General features: G+C 44.9%; 1 protein-coding gene across 1 annotated transcript in view; it reads right to left on the bottom strand.

The window, feature by feature from the left end:
- Positions 1–23167, bottom strand: part of syne3 (spectrin repeat containing, nuclear envelope family member 3) — a 68639-nt gene extending 45472 nt beyond the window's left edge. Inside the window, exons 1-5 of the mRNA XM_080783340.1 lie at positions 23097–23167; positions 16570–16748; positions 14149–14321; positions 4103–4241; positions 1515–1685 (exon numbers count right to left, since the gene is read on the bottom strand). Coding sequence (XP_080639466.1) covers positions 1515–1685; positions 4103–4241; positions 14149–14321; positions 16570–16713 — 627 coding nt within the window. The 5' untranslated portion in view covers positions 16714–16748; positions 23097–23167. The remainder of the gene's footprint in view (positions 1–1514; positions 1686–4102; positions 4242–14148; positions 14322–16569; positions 16749–23096) is intronic.
- Between the last annotated feature and the right edge of the window lie 229 nt (positions 23168–23396).

The following is a 23396-nucleotide window of genomic DNA, read 5'->3' as shown; positions in this document are numbered from 1 at the left end:
AGAGGGCCATAGAGATAGATTTAGAAGGTCCCCTAGTGGCCGTTAGCTGTAAAAATCCATAGATTAGCCGCACTGTTGTATAGGCCGCAGGGTTCAAAGCATGGGGAAAAAGTAGTGGCTTATAGTCCGGAAATTACGGTACTCAAACGTTTCACTTATAGGTAAAAGTGTCAAGGCTGCGATATAGAAATGCTACCGTTACAAGAGTAAAAGCACTAAAGTATTGCTATTGGGCATTACAATTGTTGGTTCCCTGCCTCTCTAACACTCTCTGCACGTCCTGCCTCCAAGATACACCAAAGACAGAAACGTCTGTGTCTGACAAGACAAACAAGACAAACAAACAGCCAAAAACACACCAGAGAAGAGGAACTACAGCCCCAGCCATCTGTCTGGCTGTAGATATGGCAGCTCCAAAACCGCAAACAAAAAAACAACATCATTGCTAATGCAATACGCTGCTAAATAAAACAGTATCTGAGTGGATGCAAATCACTTCCTTCTGGAAAAATACTCCAGGAGGCCATACTTTCCCCAATTATCTGATGATAATTACCTCCCCGAATTACGCAACCCTTTTTTCTGCAGGGACAACATTCTGTTTCCGAACATACCGTGAAGTAGTTTTAGTACATTTTCCTAGTGCGTTGTTGAAAATTGTTGACTTGTTCTCAAATACACTGGAAACCAAGGAGGAATCGGTCTCACCTAACCTAACCTAACCTAACCTAGCCTGCACACGCACGCACGCACGCACACCTGGGGTGTGGTGTGGATTCTCTACCTCTGCCCGGTCCCGGGTGAGGTCGTACTGGGACTACAGCCTCTCTCCTGGGTGTGGTGTGGTGTGTTTCCCTACCTCTGCGCGGTCCCGGGTGAGGTCGTACTGGGCCTGCAGCCTCTCTCCTGTGGTGTGGTGTGTTTCCCTACCTCTGCCCGGTCCCGGGTGAGGTCGTACTGGGCCTACAGCCTCTCTCCTAGGGTGTGTTGTGTTTCCCTACCTCTGCCCGGTCCCGGGTGAGGTCGTACTGGGCCTACAGCCTCTCTCCTAGGGTGTGTTGTGTTTCCCTACCTCTGCGTGGTCCCGGGTGAGGTCATACTGGGCCTACAGCCTCTCTCCTAGGGTGTGTTGTGTTTCCCTACCTCTGCGCGGTTGCGGTTGTGGTGTGGTTCCTTACCTCTGCCCGGTCCCGGGTGAGGTCATACTGGGCCTGCAGCCTCTCCAGGGTGTGGTGTGGTGTGTTTCCCTACCTCTGCCCGGTCCCGGGTGAGGTCGTACTAGGCCTACAGCCTCTCTCCTGGGGTGTGTTGTGTTTCCCTACCTCTGCCCGGTCCCGGGTGAGGTCGTACTAGGCCTACAGCCTCTCTCCTGGGGTGTGTTGTGTTTCCCTACCTCTGCGCGGTCCCGGGTGATGTCATACTGGGCCTACAGCCTCTCTCCTGGGGTGTGGTGTGTTTCCCTACCTCTGCGCGGTCCCGGGTGTGGTGTGGAGTGGTGTGGTGTGTTTCCCTACCTCTGCGCGGTCCCGGGTGAGGTCGTACTGGGCCCGCAGCCTCTCCAGGGCGCTGGGCTCCACACTGGGGTCCTCGGTGCGGTTGTGCAGCGCCGACGCCTCGTCCAGCAGCCGCTCCAGCAGCGGCGCCTGGCCGTGCACGTCGCTCAGCACCACGCGCTGGTGGTCCACCTGCCACACACACGCACGCACACACACACACACACACACACACACACAAACACACACACACACACACACACACACGCACGCACGCACGCACGCACACACACACACACACGCACACGAGATAACACACACACATACGATAACACGCACACACACACACACACACACGATAACACGCATACACACAATCTTGAGTTTAGTGTTAATTCTGACAAGCAAATTTAGATTTTAGTTTAGAGTTAGTTAGTGTAGTTTTAGTCGACTACCGGTAAATCTACAGTCGATTTAGTCGACTAAAATGTAGTTGTAGGCCGATCTACAAAGCTTGTAAATCGGCTATTTTCAGAGTGTAAAATGACTTATACCGGATGTCTACTGCGACAATGGGCTCACTTACTTCCTGGACTACATGTTGTCTCAGTAAGACAGCCCTCCCCCTATCCACAAGGAGGAGCAGTGCGCCAAAGCATTATGGGAATTGTAGTCCAGGAACGAAGTGAGCCCATTGACATAGAAACACAGGGTTTTTGAGAACCACTGACATAGAAACATAGGGTGTTTGTGAGAACGAGACATTTTCTAGAATCTGGCCTTAGGTCGTAATGTAATGGGTTAATTAGGAGCTAATGGGTTTTAATAGGGGGGTTAGTGGAGTTTGATTGATTGATTGAAATCTTTATTAACAGTTTGCAGAATTACAGTACATTTCAAGCACAAACTCAATACAAAGACTGTTAACTGTGAGTGGACGACCCAATTAAGCCTTACACTTGTTTACAACAGGGTCCACATTGTTCAATTCATCAAAACATTTAGAGACAAACAAATAGACACTTCTATGTAGTTAAAGAACAGAACAGGAATTCATCATATAGGAAGCGAAAAGGGGGAAAAAAAGTATATATACAGTGAGGGGAACAGGGGGATAAAAGAAAAGAAAACGAAAGACAGAGTGTAGGGCGCCTGCACACAACACCATGCGTTGATGCCATGTGTGCATATGTGCAGGCACCCAACACCACGTCCATACAAAAACATAGTACAATCCATAGTACAAAGACAGAGTGTAGGGCGCCTGCACACAACACCATGCGTTGATGCCATGTGTGCATATGTGCAGGCACCCAACACCACGTCCATACAAAAACATAGTACAATCCAGATACAAATTCAGCTTTTACAGAGGCCAGTTTCGAATTGCAGCCATCCGTAGGTGCCCTTTGAGAGCAGTTTTGAAGGAGCCAAGGGATTCACATGTCTTAATGACTGTTGGTAGGGCGTTCCACATTTTGGTCGCATAGGAGCGAAAAGAATTTAGTCCCTTGTTTGTGCCGAATCTGGGTTGTACATGGTTTGTTGCACTCCCTCTGGTGTTGTGGGTGTGGACTTCGTTTACATTAAGGAAGTATTTAGACAGGTACATGGGTATCTTGGTGGTGTATCTAATCTTGTGGACCAGACCCATTGCAAGATGCTGTACTCTGTCGTCGACCCTAAGCCATCCCAGCCTGTCAAAGTGGGCAGGGGTGAGGTGGGTTCGGGGGGTGAGGCCAAGTAGGAGCCTGACCAGTTTGTTTTGGGAGGTCTGGAGCCTTGTTTTAAGGGCCTTTGAGGTGCTGTGGTACCAGGAGGTGGATGCATAGTCAAAGAAACCTTGTACAAGGGCTCCTGTTAAGGTCTTCAAGGTGTTTTTGTCGACCAGTGAGGAGATCCTGTAGAGGAATCTTGTTCTTTGATTGACTTTTTTGATTACGTTGGTGGCCATCTTATCACCGGAAAGATTGGCCTCCAGGATGGAACCTAGGTAGGTAATTTGATCCTTCCGTGTGATAATATCATCACCAACTCTAACCAAGAAGCCATCTGCCTTTTTGAGATTACTATTTGATCCGAAGAGAATGGATTCAGTTTTTCCCAGGTGTAAGGATAGTTTGTTATCAGCGAGCCAGGTGCAGATTCTACCGAGTTCAGAGCTGAGGGTCTTTTCAACCTGCAGTTTGTTCCTGTCCGAGACCAGCAGTGCTGAGTCGTCTGCGAACAGGAACAAGTTGCAGTCACAAGCTGAAGTCATGTCGTTTACATATATTAGGAACAGTAAAGGCCCTAGTATGCTTCCTTGTGGGACGCCACAGCTCACTGGGAGGGGGGGGGACAGTGTTCCGTTCACTTCCACCATCTGTTCTCTCCCCTCCAGGTAGGATTGCATCCAGCTCACTGATGTGCTATCAAAACCAATAGCTTTAAGCTTGTTAACCAGTATGGAGTGGTTCACGGTGTCAAAAGCCTTTTGGAGGTCCAGCATGACCATGCCGCAGTATTTTCCAGCATCCACCTCGTGTTTGATGTGGTCGCTCAAATAGAGAAGGCATGTGTCAGTGGAGTGGGATGTTCTGAAACCAACCACTAGAGTACTAGCCCACCTGCCACAGCTTCTCCTTCACGCCCAGCTGCAGTTCCACGTCGGCCTCCAGGAGGCGCCGCAGCCTGCTCAGCCACAGCTCAAACTCCTCGTAGGCCTTCAGGTACTCGCTCCAGTGCAGCCACACCCACTCGATGCGACTTAGGAAGGAACCAGTTTACCAAGCATTAGAGCAGAATAGACATAACATTAAAAAGAAATCACACCCGTGTGAAGTGAGTGGTGCAATTCTGTGTGGGGGTCCCGGGTGTGGTTCCGGCGAGCCGCCCTGCATACAAAATAAATCGAGAAATGACAGAGTTACCATGTGGGGGAACCTGGAGGGTCCCTGGGGAGGGGGTCCCCAGGAACATCAAGATCCAGGGGGCCGAGACGGTTCCGGCGAGCCGCCCCGCGTCCGAAACGGTTGAGAAATGACGTGTGTGTGTGTGTGTGTGTGTGTGTCATCTACCATTTTTTATATATCCATGTAGGCATGGTGGTTGAAGTACTCAAATGTTTTACGTAAATGTAAAAATAATAATGATACATACATACAATTTATACGGCACTTTTTCAAGGTACTCAAAGTTGCTTTACATAAATAAAAGCTGGTTGTTGAGGGCTTTGTATGCGAAGGTGAGCATTTTAAAGTAAATTCTGTACTCGACTGGGAGCCAGGGGAGTTCACGGAGGACAGGTGTCAGTGATGTGGTCCCTGGGTCGGTTTCTGCTGAGAAACTCGAGTAAAAAGCACAAAAGTATTGGCCTCAAAATGTCCTTTTTAGAATGACAACACCTACAAACATCACAACAATTCCGTTGTACTAAATGTTTTAGGAAAAGAGAGCGCTGTTATACTGTTGCTCTTATTCACGCTGTCTTGCAAATCACAGATGGCGAACGTTAAGGTCTCAGAGGTGAGATTAGTTTTTGTTGCGCATGGAGGCCTGACTAACGAGGCCTGTGGTGCAGCCTGGAGTCCTCACCGACGGGCCGCAGGCCTTCCTCCAGTAACCCATTCTGACCTGAGATCAGATTCTAAAAATGTCCGTTTGAAAATGACAGTTTTCTAAAAAAAAAGCCATGTTTCTATGTCAGTCGCGTTCTTCGATTTTTTCAAAAATAGCAGACCTACAAGCTCGTAGCGTGCCACTCGGTGGCGCGCTACGAGCTTGTAGATCTGCTATTTTTCAATAGCTAAAGCGTAGCATAATGCTAAACACCAAAAGGGGTTCCCGCCCAAAATGGGCTAATGGAACCACCTGCCTGAGGAGCCCACAGCAGGAAGAAAGGTCACTTTGGAAAAACCAAGAACACTTCAAAAAGGATATTTCCATAATGATCGCACGCAAACATTTGCCATTCATACTTGTATACACGTTTTGAACTCCTGCATTCCTGCGTACAGTTGTAACTCCAGTCTAGGGGCTGTATTTTGCGTGTCTTAAGTACCAGGTCTTATTACCTAACTTGAGTAAACTAAAGACCTGGAGGCGTGATCAATGCCATTTGGCTATTCTGAGTGGCCAAAGAGCATTGATCACGCCTCCAGGTCTTTAGTTTACTCAAGTTAGGGAATAAGACCTGGTACTTAAGACACACAAACACAGCCCTCTGTCTCTTAGACTACAGGAGTTCAACGTTGTTTGATGTAAAACAATTCTCAACTTTGTACAGGTGCTACATAAAATACATTTTATTAGTATTATATTATTAAATAAACTACAGAAGATACTGTAATTATTAGCTTCCATTGGGAAGGTACTGGAAGCCAGTGGATCTCAAACAACAATTTTTTTACCACTTCAAGCATTTATATGTTAGATATTTTGCAGATTTAAAAACAAGATTGTACATCTGCTATTTTAAAGTTTATTTTAAAGATCTCGAACATTTGTGGTTAATAGTTTGGAATACTTTTTTTTTTAACACAAATCTTCTCTTCTGGGGATCCCTGGCAGAAAACATTTGCAAGTGGGGGTCCGCGGCCAAATACATATCAATTCAACATGTGACAACGGTTCTTTAGTTTTTTGATGTGAGACACTTTTTTTATGTTGTGCACCGTGCTGCATAAGACATTTTATTACTATAATTATATAACCACAGTGACTAACTAGAACTGCACTCTGCCGAGTGCATACTTGCTTGTTGCACACTAGTAGGCCAACTAGTAGGCCATAAATGGCCTACTAGTGCGCAAGCAGAGCGCGCAAGTACTTTCGAGAGAGAAAGTAGTCTGCGTAGTCAGTTCTGTAGAAAAATTCTCTTCTCTGAAATGGTTTGGATTTCTGTCCTTTATCCTAAAGTTCTGTTTGGTTTAGTTAGTTATATACTACAACGACGTTAAGCTTAATGGTTAACTTTTTGACATTTGCGTGATTTTTATACAATCCAGAAACATAATGTTGTATGACTTACGTCATCAGAAATGGTCATCTGTGTAATCTGGTCCCACCAGATACCACATTACGTCATCGTTGAGAGTACATGGTGTGTATTACCGTGGGCTCTCATACAGAGTATGTAGTTGTAATTTGATTAGCAGTATACTGTGGTTACTTGGTTCCAAAAAGTGACAGCCAAGTTTTTTTCAACGGTTAGTCTGTGCCTGGTTTGCTGGGACCAGTTACCACATTACGTCATCGTTGAGAGCTGGGACCAGAGTACACGGTGTGTATATGTATGACTAGCTCTCAGTGATGACGTAAGAGATATGGTCATCTGTGTAGTCTGGTCCCAGCAGACCAGGCACAGATTTACAAATTACAAATCACATTACAACTACATACAGAGTATGTAGTTGTAATTTGATTAGCAGTATACTGTGGTTACTTGGTTCCAAAAAGTGACAGCCAAGTTTTTTTCAACGGTAAGTCTGTGCCTGGTTTGCTGGGACCAGTTACCACATTACGTCATCGTTGAGAGCTGGGACCAGAGTACACGGTGTGTATATGTAGGACTAGCTCTCAGTGATGACGTAAGAGATATGGTCATCTGTGTAGTCTGGTCCCAGCAGACCAGGCACAGATTTACAAATTACAAATCACATTACAACTACATACAGAGTATGTAGTTGTAATTTGATTAGCAGTATACTGTGGTTACTTGGTTCCAAAAAGTGAAGCCAAGTTTTTTTCAACCGTAAGTCTGTGCCTGGTTTGCTGGGACCAGTTACAACATTACGTCATCGTTGAGAACTGGGACCAGTTACATACGTATACACACCATGTACTCTGGTCCCAGTTCTCAACGATGACGTAATGTTGTAACTGGTCCCAGCAAACCAGGCACAGACTTACGGTTGAAAAAAAACTTGGCTTCACTTTGAAGAGACCAAGCGAAATGATTACTTGCGCGCTCTGCTTGCGCAAGTAATGATAATGATATGCTTCACTGTGTGGGTCTAACTACATCGCACATCGTACTACTGTACTCACTGTACTACTGTACTCATGGCTGCCAGTTCCCACCTGGCGTTGTGTGGGAGTCCAGACTGCTCCAGTCCGTACTGAATAACTGCCAGCTTGCACAGCGTCTTAAGACTGGGACTCATGTCTAAGACGAACAGGTCATTGGGTGTGTTCTCTCCTCCAAAGAGGAAGACACCATCTCCCACCATGCAACAGCCCAAGAAATATGTCTGAGGTGGGCGTTTCCCCTTGGGCTCGACCTTCTTCCAGGAGAATGACTCTAGATTTAATTTCCACACATCAAAGTTGTAACCACCATATATGTACAGCTCTCCATTGAAGTTAAAGGCTGAATGACCCCAGCATCCTTCTGGAAGAAGCTGTGCAGAAGGCGTGCTCAGCCAACAGCTGGTCTCTGTGTCAAACACACTGATGTTGTTGTAGGAGACCCCAGGACCCCCATAGCCCCCAAATACAAACATCTTTGTCCCGATGATGGTGGTGATGGAGTGACTTGATGGAGCATGTGGTGGAGTTTCTCTGGTGTTAATTAAAGTCCAGACCATTGTGGTGGAGTCCAACTTGTAGATGTCATTATTGCGTTCAAACATTTGGTTGTATCCTCCATAGACATACATGACCTTCCCCAAGACACAGGTTGAGTGGTAGCCCCGCCCTTCAGGAACAGTCCCAGAAGCCTTGGTTCTGACCCACAGATGGGTGTCAACATCAAATGCATAAAGCATGTTACAGTACTCCACTCCACGGTAGCCTCCCCAGATGTAGACAACAACATAATAAGAACATATTCTTATTAGCACAGCTGTGTGGCCGTGGCGATAGGAGGGACCCTCAAGGTGAGCTTCTCCTCTTCCATTTGTCTCTGGGGTCAACTTCCTCCAGCGCAGAGACACTGTGTTGAAGACGTTCACATCCATCTGATCACGGTTTACATCACAACGTCCTCCAAAGGTGAACACTTCATGCTTCACTGCAACAGCAACACAACCGGATGTGTTTGGTCCTCCACTCAGATGTACCGTCCAGCAGAACATTGCTCACTCTGTATATCAGCTCAGATTCTTAAATTCTCACTCTGAGATACAAGTCCCAGATGTCTGTGTTATGCATAGCTTATATTGGTTACGGCGGCGCAAATGTCACACAAGGTTTGGCCAATCCACAAAGCTGAAAAGTTGAGTTGGCCAATCAGGGAATCCGAAGACTGTTGATCTTCCTAATATGGCAAATTGATCACTGGCGCAAATCAATCACGCATTGCAACAAATAATATTGATAACGTCAGTAGTCCCAAAACGTTGACAATTGTCACACCATCACTAACTTTCGCTATATTTTACCCGACATGATGAATTCCCTAACATGCTGTATGATTCATCAAAATTTATTAAACCAGTAAGACGTCTTGAGGGTGAGATGGGTGAGGGTCGCGCTGAAACAACAGGTCTGGAATGCCCATATATGGACCTTAAAAAAATAAAAAAATAAACAAAAGAAAAATGTTTTTTTGCCGGGTAGAGCATACAATTGGTGCTAATTAGTAAGGCCTTGGGCCAGCCCATTTAGGGCCCAGTTAGGACCAAGGTAGGGCCAGGGCCATTTGTAAACTCTGACTCCCCGGATCCCACTTTGAGAACCACTATTGTCTGTGTGTGTGTGCGTGTGTAAACACAAGTACAACACTATCCAAGTTCCAGTGATAGACGTTGACACGTTGTTGTTGTTAGCATATAAGTCATTAGCATGGTCTGTAGCATGGTCTGTAGCATCATGTAGCCAAACAGCTACTACTTCTACATTTCTCAACCCAAACGGTCGCGTCGCGTTTCACAATGCTACACAACTGGAGCAAATTAATAAACTACAACCGGTAACGAGTGACACGCATTCAACAGCGCGATGAATGAACGAGCACCAATACGCGCTCGTCAGCTGCTGGGCGCAGACAGTCACCGTCCGTAATGAATGCGAGTCAGTGACTCAGTGAGTGAAATGAGAGAGGGGAGATAGAGAGGAGAAGCAGGCGGGGCTATGAACCTGCTATGGAACTACACACACTGCAACAGACAGAGTGGAGAAGCGTCTCTCTCTCTCTCTCGTCTCAGCCGTTCCTCACGGAGAGATTGGCGACTCGGGGAGCGTTTGGGCGCACCACAGAAATGATTGGTAGTCCCATAGTTGCTACCAACTATATTCTTATGTCGCACAGATAAAATTTCAGGCGCATTTGCGTCCAAAATTATCGCAATTTCGAGCCCATATAAAGTATATTATCGGAGCTATTAATAATGTTATCTGGCCGATAATTATGACGTCATAATTCCTGATATCGGGCCGATAATTATCAGGCCGATAATTATCGTGCATCCCTGCAAAATAGTAAGTCATGTTCTGACGAGAGCGTTTGCCCCGACTGCCACTCAAAAGCTGCTACTGGCCAATCACAGCGCGTGATTGGCGTGTAGTGTTTCGAATGACGCGGTTTAACCATTTGTCTCCCCCAGCGTCCATATTCTGGGGGGAACATTAGCCAAAAATACCAGATCTACAAACTAACATTGCAGCTATTTTTGACGAAGAGATTTGGTGGTAAAACGTGGTCCATGTACAGTTGTAACTCCAGTCTAGGTCTCTTAGACTACAGGAGTTCAACGTTGTTTGATGTAAAACAATTCTCAACTTTGTACAGGTGCTACATAAAATACATTTTATTAGTATTATATTATTAAATAAACTACAGAAGATACTGTAATTATTAGCTTCCATTGGGAAGGTACTGGAAGCCAGTGGATCTCAAACAACAATTTTTTACCACTTCATGCATTTATATGTTAGATATTTTGCAGATTTAAAAACAAGATTGTACATCTGCCATTTTTAAATTTATTTTAAAGATCTCGAACATTTGTGGTTAATAGTTTGGAATACTTTTTTTTTTTAACACAAATCTTCTCTTCTGGGGATCCCTGGCAGAAAACATTTGCAAGTGGGGGTCCGCGGCCAAATACATATCAATTCAACATGTGACAATGGTTCTTTAGTTTGATGTGAGACACTTTTTTTATGTTGTGCACCGTGCTGCATAAGACATTTTATTACTATCATTATATAACCACAGTGACTAACTAGAACTGCACTCTGCCGAGTGCATACTTGCTTGTTGCACACTAGTAGGCCATAAATGGCCTACTAGTGCGCAAGCAGAGCGCGCAAGTACTTTTGACCGCTGGAAAGTATCACATCTCAGTATCTCTGTGAAGGAACGTTTGAAATGTATAATCATTACGTGTAACTATTTGCTACCTAACTACTTTTTTACAGAAAAATGAATAGACTGTGTAGTCTTGTCCCAGCAGACCAGGCACAGATTTACAAATTACAAATCACATTACAACTACATACAGAGTATGTAGTTGTAATTTGATTAGCAGTATACTGTGGTTACTTGGTTCCAAAAAGTGAAGCCAAGTTTTTTTCAACCGTAGGTTTGTGCCTGGTTTGCTGGGACCAGTTACAACATTACGTCATCGTTGAGAACTGGGACCAGAGTACATGGTGTGTATATGACGTAATGTTGTAACTTGTAACTTGTAACTAGTCCCAGCAAACCAGGCACAGACTTACGGTTGAAGAAAACTTGGCTTCACTTCGAAGAGACCAAGCGAAATGATTACTTGCGCGCTCTGCTTGCGCAAGTAACTAGAACTGCACTCTGCCGAGTGCATACTTGCTTGTTGCACACTAGTAGGCCAACTAGTAGGCCATAAATGGCCTACTAGTGCGCAAGCAGAGCGCGCAAGTACTTTCGAGAGAGAAAGTAGTCTGCGTAGTCAGTTCTGTAGAAAAATTCTCTTCTCTGAAATGGTTTGGATTTCTGTCCTTTATCCTAAAGTTCTGTTTGGTTTAGTTAGTTATATACTACAACGACGTTAAGCTTAATGGTTAACTTTTTTACATTTGCGTGATTTTTATACAATCCAGAAACATAATGTTGTATGACTTACGTCATCAGAAATGGTCATCTGTGTAATCTGGTCCCACCAGATACCACATTACGTCATCGTTGAGAGCTGGGACCAGAGTACATGGTGTGTATTACCGTGGGCTCTCATACAGAGTATGTAGTTGTAATTTGATTAGCAGTATACTGTGGTTACTTGGTTCCAAAAAGTGACAGCCAAGTTTTTTTCAACGGTAAGTCTGTGCCTGGTTTGCTGGGACCAGTTACCACATTACGTCATCGTTGAGAGCTGGGACCAGAGTACACGGTGTGTATATGTATGACTAGCTCTCAGTGATGACGTAAGAGATATGGTCATCTGTGTAGTCTGGTCCCAGCAGACCAGGCACAGATTTACAAATTACAAATCACATTACAACTACATACAGAGTATGTAGTTGTAATTTGATTAGCAGTATACTGTGGTTACTTGGTTCCAAAAAGTGAAGCCAAGTTTTTTTCAACCGTAAGTCTGTGCCTGGTTTGCTGGGACCAGTTACAACATTACGTCATCGTTGAGAACTGGGACCAGAGTACATGGTGTGTATATGTATGACTAGCTCTCAGTGATGACGTAAGAGATATGGTCATCTGTGTAGTCTGGTCCCAGCAGACCAGGCACAGATTTACAAATTACAAATCACATTACAACTACATACAGAGTATGTAGTTGTAATTTGATTAGCAGTATACTGTGGTTACTTGGTTCCAAAAAGTGAAGCCAAGTTTTTTTCAACCGTAAGTCTGTGCCTGGTTTGCTGGGACCAGTTACAACATTACGTCATCGTTGAGAACTGGGACCAGTTACATACGTATACACACCATGTACTCTGGTCCCAGTTCTCAACGATGACGTAATGTTGTAACTTGTCCCAGCAAACCAGGCACAGACTTACGGTTGAAAAAAAACATGGCTTCACTTTGAAGAGACCAAGCGAAATGATTACTTGCGCGCTCTGCTTGCGCAAGTAATGATAATGATATGCTTCACTGTGTGGGTCTAACTAGATCATACATCGTACTACTGTACTCACTGTACTACTGTACTCACTGTACTACTGTACTCATGGCTGCCAGTTCCCACCTGGCGTTGTGTGGGAGTCCAGACTGCTCCAGTCCGTACTGAATAACTGCCAGCTTGCACAGCGTCTTAAGACTGGGCCTCATGTCTAAGACCAACAGGTTATTGGGTGTGTTCACTCCTCCAAAGAGGAAGACACCATCTCCCACCATGCAACAGCCCTTGCAATATGTCTGAGGTGGGCGTTTCCCCTTGGGCTCGACCTTCTTCCAGGAGAATGACTCTAGATTGTATTTCCACAGATCATTGCCGGTCTGGTACGAGGTGTGACCACCATATATGTACAGCTCTCCATTGAAGGTAAAGGCTGAATGACCCCAGCGTTGTCCTGGAAGAAGCTGTGCAGAAGGCGTGCTCAGCCAACAGCTGGTCTCTGTGTCAAACACACTGATGTTGTTGTAGAAGACCCCAGGCCCCCCAAGGCCCCCAAATACAAACATCTTTGTCCCGATGATGGTGGCAGAGTGAAGTGATGAAGCATGTGGTGGCGTTCCTTTGGTGTTAATTAAAGTCCAGACCATTGTGGTGGAGTCCAACTTGTAGATGTCATTATTGTGTTTAAACATTTGGTTGTATCCTCCATAGACATACATGACCTTCTCCAAGACACAGGCTGAGTGGTAGCGCCGCACTTCAGGAACAGTCCCAGAAGCCTCGGTTCTGACCCACAGATGGGTGTCCACATCAAATGCATAAAGCATGTTACAGTACTCCTCTCCCCAGATGCCTCCCCAGATGTAGACAACATATTCTATTAACACAGCTGTGTGGCCTTCGCGATAGGAGGGACCCTCAAGGTGAGCTTCTCCTCTCCCATTTGTCTCTGGGGTCAACTTCCTCCAGCGCAGAGACACTGTGTTGAAGACGTTCACATCCATCTGATCACGGTTTCCATCAGAACGTCCTCCAAAGGTGAACACTTCATCCTTCACTGCAACAGCAACACAACCGGATGTGTTTGGTCCTCCATTCAGATGTACCGTCCAGCAGAACATTGCTCACTCTGTATATCAGCTCAGATTCTTAAATTCTCACTCTGAGATACAATTCCCAGATGTCTGTGTTATGCATAGCTTATATTGCTTACGGCGGCGCAAATGTCACACAAAGTTTGGCCAATCCACAAAGACGAAAAGTTGAGTTGGCCAATCAGGGAAGCCGAAGACTGTTGATCTTCCTAATATGGCAAATTGGGTTAGACTAACCCATTTAGGCCTGACCTCAAAATTTAAAAAAAAATCTTCTAAATCCTCCAGTTGTCTGAAATAAATATTTTCACGATTTTTCAAAAATAGCTAAATTATAACATAATCTTTAACACCAAAAGGGGTTCCCGCCCTTAAGCCAACATGATGACACAGTGCCAGTGGTGGAAAGTAACTAGGTACATTTACTTAAGTACTGTACTTGAGGTGTTTGAAATAGGAAATACTCAAGTAAAGTACAATTACTTTCTACTCCACTACATCTCAGATCCAAATATCGCACGCGCGCGCACACACACACACACACACACACACACAGTCACACACACAGTCACACACCCCCACCTGTGTGTGTGTATGATGTAGGTCTGGGTCTCCTCCCACTGGGCCTTGAGCTCTTTGAGCAGAACCAGGGCGGTGGTTCTGGTCTCCTCGTCTCCGCTCTGCATCAGGCCCTCGGCCGCCACCAGAACCATGTCCATCTTCACGTGGCCCTCGTGCTCCGACGCGTGGATTTTCTAAAAGAAAACAAAGAAAGAAAGAAATCACACCCGTGTGAAGTTCCAGACCCACGGGAGAACGCAGCCAGGGTGCCGGCACCCGGTTTCCGGCGAGCCCGCCCGCCCCGGTACCGGCGAGCCCGCCCGCCCGCCCCGGTACCGGCGAGCCCCGCCCCCCGTCCGAAACGGTGGAGAAAGGGCCCCACACTAGTTTAGAAAGTATCAAATATGGCACAAATGTGACCAGATTTGACTGAGAGCCTGCCATCGCGGCAAACTCCAGCTTTTCACCAGGGGAGATGATTTTTTTTTTTCAAAATGAGTTAATAGCACAGGCAGACTCTTCACATACTAGAGCATGTCTGAAGACTGAAATACTGTAAGTGTCTGAAATGTAAAATGTAAATATGAAATAAATGCTGAAAAATGTAGCTATAGGTGTAATGTTAAGAGACCACAGAAGTGAACCTTTCAAGCCCGTTTGCTCAACTCGCTGTTTCTCTGCAAGACATTAATTACTCTAGAAGCCATATCTCCAAAACTGATGGCTCAAACTGAACAACCGATATGTCAATTTGAAGCCATGATGAAAAAACGAAAATTGAAATAAAATCACAAATGGCAGTCACAAATGATTAAACTTAAGAAAATAAAACCACCTATGCCATGCATCCCAAATCCCTGATATCTAGTCTCCTCGCATCACGATTATACATGGATATAATATCATCATATTGGCGTGCCCTAGTTTACCTCAGCCTTTACCCATTTAGACCCGAGGTCGATTCTACAAATGCCTTGTAATCCTGACAGTTTTCTGGAAAAACCCATGTTTCTACAGTATGTCAGTGGTTCTCAAAAATGTCATGTCAATGAAGAACCCCCAGAAATATCTGCATTTAGCCGTCGACCCCCCAATCTGAAAATGTGTTCCAGGGACCCCCCCCCCCCCCCAGAAGCAAAGATTTGAGTTAAAAACGTTAAACGTAAAAAATATATTCAAAGATTTGCACCACATTTTCACGAAAAGAAGAAAAAAAAATGCAGATCTACAAGCTCGTAGCGCGGCACTCGGTGCCGCGCTACGAGCTTGTAGATCTCTATTTTTCAATAGCTAAAGTATAACTTAATGCTTATAAGCCCAAAACCGGTTCTCGCCCAGGTTAAGACCCATAAAAAAAAACCAACCGGACAAGTTGTGTAGGCTCTGTCTTTAACTATTAGCCGTCATATGGTCTCTGTGGGGTGGAAACCTCATTATGTAACAAAACCGTTACTTTTCAGGATGCCAATTAAACAGTAGCAGATCTACACGCTCAAAACTCGTCACTCTGTGCCTCCTTATGAGCTTGTGAATCTGCTACGATGAATGGTTTCGTTGTGTCGCCGTCATTATGATTGAACTAATTTACGACACACATTGCATGTGTGTCGTGCATTAGGAGCACCTGATCAGTGCTCCTGAAACCCTTAGAGTATATATGAATAGAGACGCATCAGAGTTCTCCTCCCATCCACTTGCATTAAGTTTGCGAGCCTTTGCTTCTCTTCACAATCTGGGGGTCCTTGACATGAAAACGTTTGAGAACCACTGGGTTAGTTTAGTTTTTTTTTCAGCCAAAGATCATGTTTTAGTTTGTTATTAGAGAAAGTAAAAGAGGAGTGTTGAATGTCATTTCCTGGGGTCTAGCAAATAAATCGCTATAACATTTTGTAAAAAAAAATACATATTTAGCCCCATGCTCGAATGCCCCGCCCCCCCCCCCCCCCCCCTGTCAAAAACAGCTAAAATCCCTAAAACGAAAGAAAGCAGCAATTTAAAAAAAATTAACACTTATCTTTTACTTTCTCTAATAACAACCTAAAACATGATCCTTTAACCCATTCTGAACGGGAACCCGTTTTGGTGTTAGCATCATGTCATGCTTTAGCTATTGACAAATAGCAGATCTACAAGCTCATAGCGCGCCGAGCTTGTAGGTCTGCTATTTTAGAAAAATCGAAGAACGACTGACATTTTTAGAATCTGATCTCAGGTCAGAATGGGTTAATCAGACCAGTGTGTGTCCATTGGAAACCTCGTATGAATCTGATCTCAGGTCAGAATTCCTGACCGTGTATCCCTCTCAATGTGTCTGAAGACTGAGCCTGCCAGGTGGTTCATGACGGACGGACAGAGGCCGAAGGATCACTCACTCACCTCGGTCTCCCTTAGCCTGGCCTTCAGGGCGTCCCGGGGTCCCTGGGTAACTTATTATTCACTCACCTCTGTCTCCCGTAGCCTGGCCTCCAGGGCGTCCCGGGGCCCCTGCGTGTTGTCGTTGGCCTGGAGACGCTCCTGGACGGCCGTCATCCAGGCCTGGGCCGACGCCAGGCTGGTCCTGAAGTCCTGCTGCTCTCGCTGGGTCATGATGATGACCAGAACCTCACCGACCGTCAGTGGGCCTGGGGAAAGAGGAGGTGTAAAAAATAAATGAGAAGTACTCGAATGTTTTACTTAACATAAGGCCGTTGCGTTATGATGACGAAACCAGAAATCAATGCTCTGGGCTGCTCGGGTTTAAACATAGGCTACGCATTTTGGCAGCGTCGCTTCCCGGAAAAAGGTTAAAAGTACTCATTATGGAGAAATTGCAGAATGTCCCGTTTTAAGTTTTCAAATGTCCAAAATGTAGTCCCAATAAGGCTTTAGTGGTTAATTGCGTCCCAAAGATCCCAAATGATTTTCAATACTCATTTCCCGTCTACAGTATTGATGATTTTACGGGGTGTGTGAAACCCTGCGTGACTTTTTAAAGCATGTAGGTTCCAGTGGTTCTCTAGTGGGGTCCGGACGGGGACCCCCAGGGTTTGGCCACTTAAACCCCGTTTTATATTATTCAAAAACAGCAGATCTTGTAGATCAGATATTTTAAGAAAATTAGTGAAAATGTCAGAATATTTTTGAAACATTTTAACCAAGCAATCTCAGGTCACAGGTCAGATACAGTACGTCCGTCCGTCCGTCCGTCCGTCCATCCATTTTGCGTTCCTTGACACGAGAATGTTTGAGAACCGCAGGCTGTATACAGTAGGCCAAAGGAAGCACACAGCATTCTATGGTATAGACCAGCCCATTCTGGGCGGGAACCCCTCTAGGTGTTTTAAGCATTATGATATACTTTAGCTTTTGAAAAATAGCAGATCTACAAGCTCGTATAGCACGGCACTCGCTACGCGCTTGCAGGTCCGCTGTTTTTTAAAAGTGGCAAACATGTGTCGCAAACAAATCTTTGAATATATATTCGTTCACAGCAAACGTTTTTTAACTCAATTCACAACAACATATTTCCAGCTGGAGGTCGGCGGTCGATTACATACATTTTTTGGGGGGTGGGGGGGGGGGGGTCGTTGACATGAAAATGTTTTGAGAACGACTGACATAACAGAAACATAATTATGTTTTTCTTCAGCAAACTGTCAGGATTTAGAAGGCGTTTGATTTGTTGAATCGTCCCCAGGTCATCCCCATATAGCCCCGAGAAATGACATGCCAAGGTGTAGCACAAAATACATACCTCTCTACAACCGAACCTCTATGAGGAATGTGTACAGAGAAAACACACCACACACACAATGCAGACAGTGAAGAGAAGTTACTGTACTGTCTCACTATGATGGTGGGTACAGTACAGTACAGTACGTTGAGGACATTAAAGGACCATTTCACCACTTTTCAACCTATCTTCATAGATCCTCACTAATAATCATGATAAAATGGCACGATTATTTTTCTACTCAGTCTGTGTCTCATAGGAGGCCTGTGGGCAGTTTAGAAACATTTTATTAGCTTGTATTCCCCATCGATGTTGTCACTGGAAGACGGTTTTCTGAACTGCCCACAGCCCTCCTATGAGACACAGACCGAGTAGAAAAGAATTGCGCCGTTTTTTCATGATTATTAGCGAGGACCTATTATATGAAGATAGGTTGAAAAGTGGTGAAGTGGTCCTTTAAAGTTTAAACGTGGCTTTCCGATTCCAGTATTGGAAAAGCTGCAGTGGAGATACTGCCTAAAATGCTGGTATATTATGGGCGAGTACCGATATACCACGTCATTTCACATCACATCACATGATAATGTCATTTACGGTCACATAGCCAGCCTGCTTGCTCAGGGGATAAACTGAATCTTGACCGTTAGGTAAAAATCTGTGTCCCGTGTCTAGGTCACGTCTAGACACAATCTAAATATCTCAGGCTAGCACCTATAGGCAGGTAAAATGCAGCCGGACAGCTTGTCGTGGGTTCGAGTCCCGACGACCTTTGCTACGTCTCCCCCCCCCCCCCCCTCCCCCACAGTTTTCTGAAATATTTATGTTTCTATATCAGTGGTGCTCAATATTTCATGTCAAGGACCCCAACAATTATATGTAATTTGCCACCGACCCCCATCTGAAAATATGTTATTGGCAGGAACCCCTCAGAAGCAAAGATTTGAGTTAAAAACATTCGCTCTGAAAGAATATATATTCAAAGATTCGTACCGCATTTTCACGATTTTTCAAAAATAGCAGACCTACAAGCCCTATATTTCAACAGCTAAAGTAGAACATAATGCTTAAAATAGCTAAAACAAAAACAAAAACAGTGCTGCTTTAACTACCAAAAAAAAAGGAAAAGAAAAAGTTTGCAGTGGAATGTATTTTTGGCTGAGTTTTGACTTTATCAACAACAACAACAACACAGTCTTCTCACACCGATCGACGACTTGGCCCTCGTGTTTTGCAGCTGACTAGTTACAGGAACACTATGGCAGGAGAGAGTGACATCATTTTATTTTAAGTTAACCGACAAAAACATGAAAAACGCCACAGGGTTCCACACACATCATGGGAACCTCTGACTGTCATGGAGTTATTTATGCACTGCAGTGTCGTCCTTGTACATCGTTGCAGCTATCAGCCACTGTGGTGTGGTGGTGGTGGTGGTGGTTGATTTTGACAGCAAAAATATATATTTTAGTTTTAGTCATAGGGCTCTCTTGGATAGTTTTCATCGACTAAATCTACAGTTGATTTAGGCGACTGAAATGTAGTTTTTGGAGGGCCTTGGTGCCGTCGAATAATGGCTGGCTGATTTTACACTTGCTGAATAGCTGATCTACAAGCTCACAGCATACTGTACAACCAAGTGTTAGAAGACATATACTGGATCTCTTGTCCACTAGTCCCTTCCTAACATTTTAGTCTAGTTTTCTTTTACAACCCCATTCTTTTCACCCAGTGTCAATTATCTAATGTAATCCTGGGCGCTACACTTCCTCTACCAACCTGGGGAGGGCAGCGGATTGACCTCATGCTTCCGTCTGTGCATGAGGAGTCCAAACTGCTTCTTTTCACCTGACAGGGGGGAGTTTCCCCGGCCGGACATAGTGTGTGGAAGGAACACGTTATTCCGACCAGTTCCTTTCCCCTTCATCAGGCAGATTACTGCATGTTTTTGTGAGGGTACCTACCCTAGGGGACACGGGGAGAACATGTGAGGGTACCTACCCTAGGGGACACGGGGAGAACATGTGAGGGTACCTACCCTAGGGGACACGGGGAGAACATGTGAGGGTACCTACCCTAGGGGACACGGGGAGAACATGTGAGGGTACCTACCCTAGGGGACACGGGGAGAACATGTGAGGGTACCTACCTACCCTAGGGGACACGGGGAGAACATGTGAGGGTACCTACCCTAGGGGACACGGGGAGAACATGTGAGGGTACCTACCCTAGGGTACACGGGGAGAACATGTGAGGGTACCTACCTACCCTAGGGGACACGGGGAGAACATGTGAGGGTACCTACCCTAGGGGACACGGGGAGAACATGTGAGGGTACCTACCTACCCTAGGGGACACGGGGAGAACATGTGAGGGTACCTACCCTAGGGGACACAGTGAGAACATGTGAGGGTACCTACCCTAGGGGACATGGGGAGAACATGTGAGGGTACCTACCCTAGGGGACACGGGGAGAACAAGTCCACACAGAAATGCCATTTCTCCAACCCGTCAAAGCCAAAGTGTCTGCTAAATGCCTATTATTGTTAATTGTACCAAAATACAGCAAAACACAAGACAAAGTTACATTCTATGCCTTGCAAATACAAGTTTAAGAACCAGTGCTGTGTGGAGACAGCTGAAGAAACCATTGAAAACAAGTGAAAACAAAAGTTCACTAGAGCTCAGAAATGCAACATAAAAACTGTCAGGTGGGAGGGACGAGGGAGGGAGGGGCCTTGTTGGCAACGCATGAACGCATAGTGGCACAGGGCATCCTCCCCCCGCCCCCCCATCTCTCTCTCTCTCTCTTTTCTCCTTCTTCAGGAAAAGGACAAACCCAGTAGGCAGAAATGAGCCATTTTCCTGCGTGACTCATTTCTCCCCAAACCACAACACTCTCCTTGTGGTCTCTCTCTCTCTCTTTCTCTCTCTCTCTATTTAAACTTCTGGAATGTTTCCCCTCCAGAAAGCTGATCACGGATGTATTAAAAGAAGCGAATCAAATCCTCTGTGTTAAATGGAACCGTCTGTAACTCTAACTCTAAAATGTACAACACGCTCACTCACGGGTTGAATTAACTCTAAATGTACACGCTCACGGGTTGAGTTAACTCTAAAATGTACACGCTCACGGGTTGAGTTAACTCTAAATGTACACACTCACGGGTTGAATTAACTCTAAATGTACACGCTCACGGCTTGAATTAACTCTAAAATGTACACAGCGCTCACGGGTTGAATTAACTCTAAATGTACACGCTCACGGGTTGAATTAACTCTAAATGTACACGCTCACGGGTTGAATTAACTCTAAATGTACACGCTCACGGGTTGAATTAACTCTAAATGTACACGCTCACAGGTTGAATTAACTCTAAATGTACACGCTCACGGGTTGAATTAACTCTAAATGTACACGCTCACGGGTTGAATTAACTCTAAATGTACACACTCACGGGTTGAATTAACTCTAAATGTACACGCTCACGGGTTGAATTAACTCTAAAATGTACAACATGCTCACGAGTTGAATTAACTCTAAAATGTACAACACGCTCACGAGTTGAATTAACTCTAAAATGTACACACTCACGTGTTGAATTAACTCTAAAATGTACACGCTCACGGGTTGAATTAACTCTAAATGTACACAGCGCTCACGAGTTGAATTAACTCTAAAATGTACACGCTCACGGGTTGAATTAACTCTAAATGTACACAGCGCTCACGGGTTGAATTAACTCTAAAATGTACACGCTCACGGGTTGAATCAACTCTAAATGTACACAGCGCTCACGGGTTGAATTAACTCTAAATGTACACGCTCACGGGTTGAATTAACTCTAAATGTACACAGCGCTCACGGGTTGAATTAACTCTAAATGTACACGCTCACGGGTTGAATTAACTCTAAATGTACACAGCGCTCACGGGTTGAATCAAAATGCGCTTCTGATATTGGGGTTATCAAGGTCCACATATCTCCTCAAAGGCTCAAACCCATGCATATACATTCATATCAAATCAAACAGAACGTTGTTGTTTTTTTGAGGGCCTCCTCTGTCCATGTGTATCTAACCCAATTTTTGTCCCAACACAAACAACATTAAATGCCATTGACAATGAATGGACAATTTGGAGAGTTTGCAAACAAACATTGCGTAACACAAACATTGATGACGAAGGTGAGGACGCAAATTGTGATTGGCCAGAATAATAATATGATGATGATGATTTGTATGAAACAAAAGCTCGGCAGATTGAAAAGAGGATAATTCAAACTTGGCTGCAATGTTGGTGATGTGAGTTTAACGTTGTTTAATACAAGCAGATCACAAACGCAATGAGTGGGGAGTCAATGGAGGGTATTGCAACTCTATTCATCCCAGTATAAAAACAATCTAGAGTCGCAAATTGCGGCTATGGGTCTAGTAGTGCATTGTAAAGGAGATAAACTCCCACGTTCTCGGCTGATAGAAAATACACCTCTTTTTTTACAGTCTACATAAAAGCTCACAACCTGACACAAAAATATTCTGATGGGGGGGGGGGGGGTCTGCAGCTAATGTGAGGGTCCCTGAAATGACATTGTTTGTTTGAGACAACCACTGATTGATGTTATTTTGTTCACATAATTGCAACAATTATCACATTAACTTTGCCACAGTGGCCCTCCTCCTCCTCCTCCTCTACCATCTGTCTGACAGCTACAGTACAGATGCATGACATTCACACGTGTTATCAATTGACATTCATATCAATCAGCGAGACTCAACGACACAAAACCCAAAGCTCCTACTGTATGCACACAAACACACAGCTATGCTCATTTGCATACATTACACACGCACACACACACACACACACACACACGCGCGCACCCACACCCACACACACTACATCCTAGTAGTAATAACTTATAAGACAAAATATAACGCCAGAAATAGGACGCCACGACCTATTTATACGTCTGAAGACACGTAGACATCTGGACTAGACTATACCAGCCGACGGACGGACTGACTTGACTCTTCTATTATAATCTGCTGCGGCAGAAAATAGACCTGGAAGGTCCAGTCAGTATGTCAATAAACCTACCAAGATTAAGCTTAAAGACACTCTCTAAAGGACACGCAGAGGGCTACGGGGGAAGATACCCCGCAGGAATACACAAAACAACATAAAATACAATAACTCGTATACGAGTCCACCGTGTATAACAGTGACTATATTCGGAGCGTAGCGGGTGAAAACGTACCTTTTTATGTGTGCATGTGGGGAAAGCAGAAGTTGACGCGAGGCGTGTTGGTTGTTGAATGTTACTGTTACTGTAAAGTTATCACAGCACAGGAAGTGAACACAGGGCCCTATAGCCACTACCGTCCCATGCTCCGGAGGGACCGCCTCGCCGTGATTGGTTAGTTGGTTGGTTGCCGGGGCAACCGCTGGATTTGACCCTGTGCTCCACAAACGTTTACTGTCTTCATAATGCGACTATACGTAAGTATACGTAGTGTTTATTGTTGTTGTTGTTGTTGTTGTTGTTGTTGTAGTATTG

This window comes from Protomyctophum bolini, assembly GCF_963924005.1.
Source record: "Protomyctophum bolini genome assembly, chromosome: 15".
Lineage (NCBI taxonomy): Eukaryota > Metazoa > Chordata > Actinopteri > Myctophiformes > Myctophidae > Protomyctophum > Protomyctophum bolini.
Note: the sequence above shows the minus strand (reverse complement) of the source record. Positions and strands in the feature narration are given on the sequence as shown.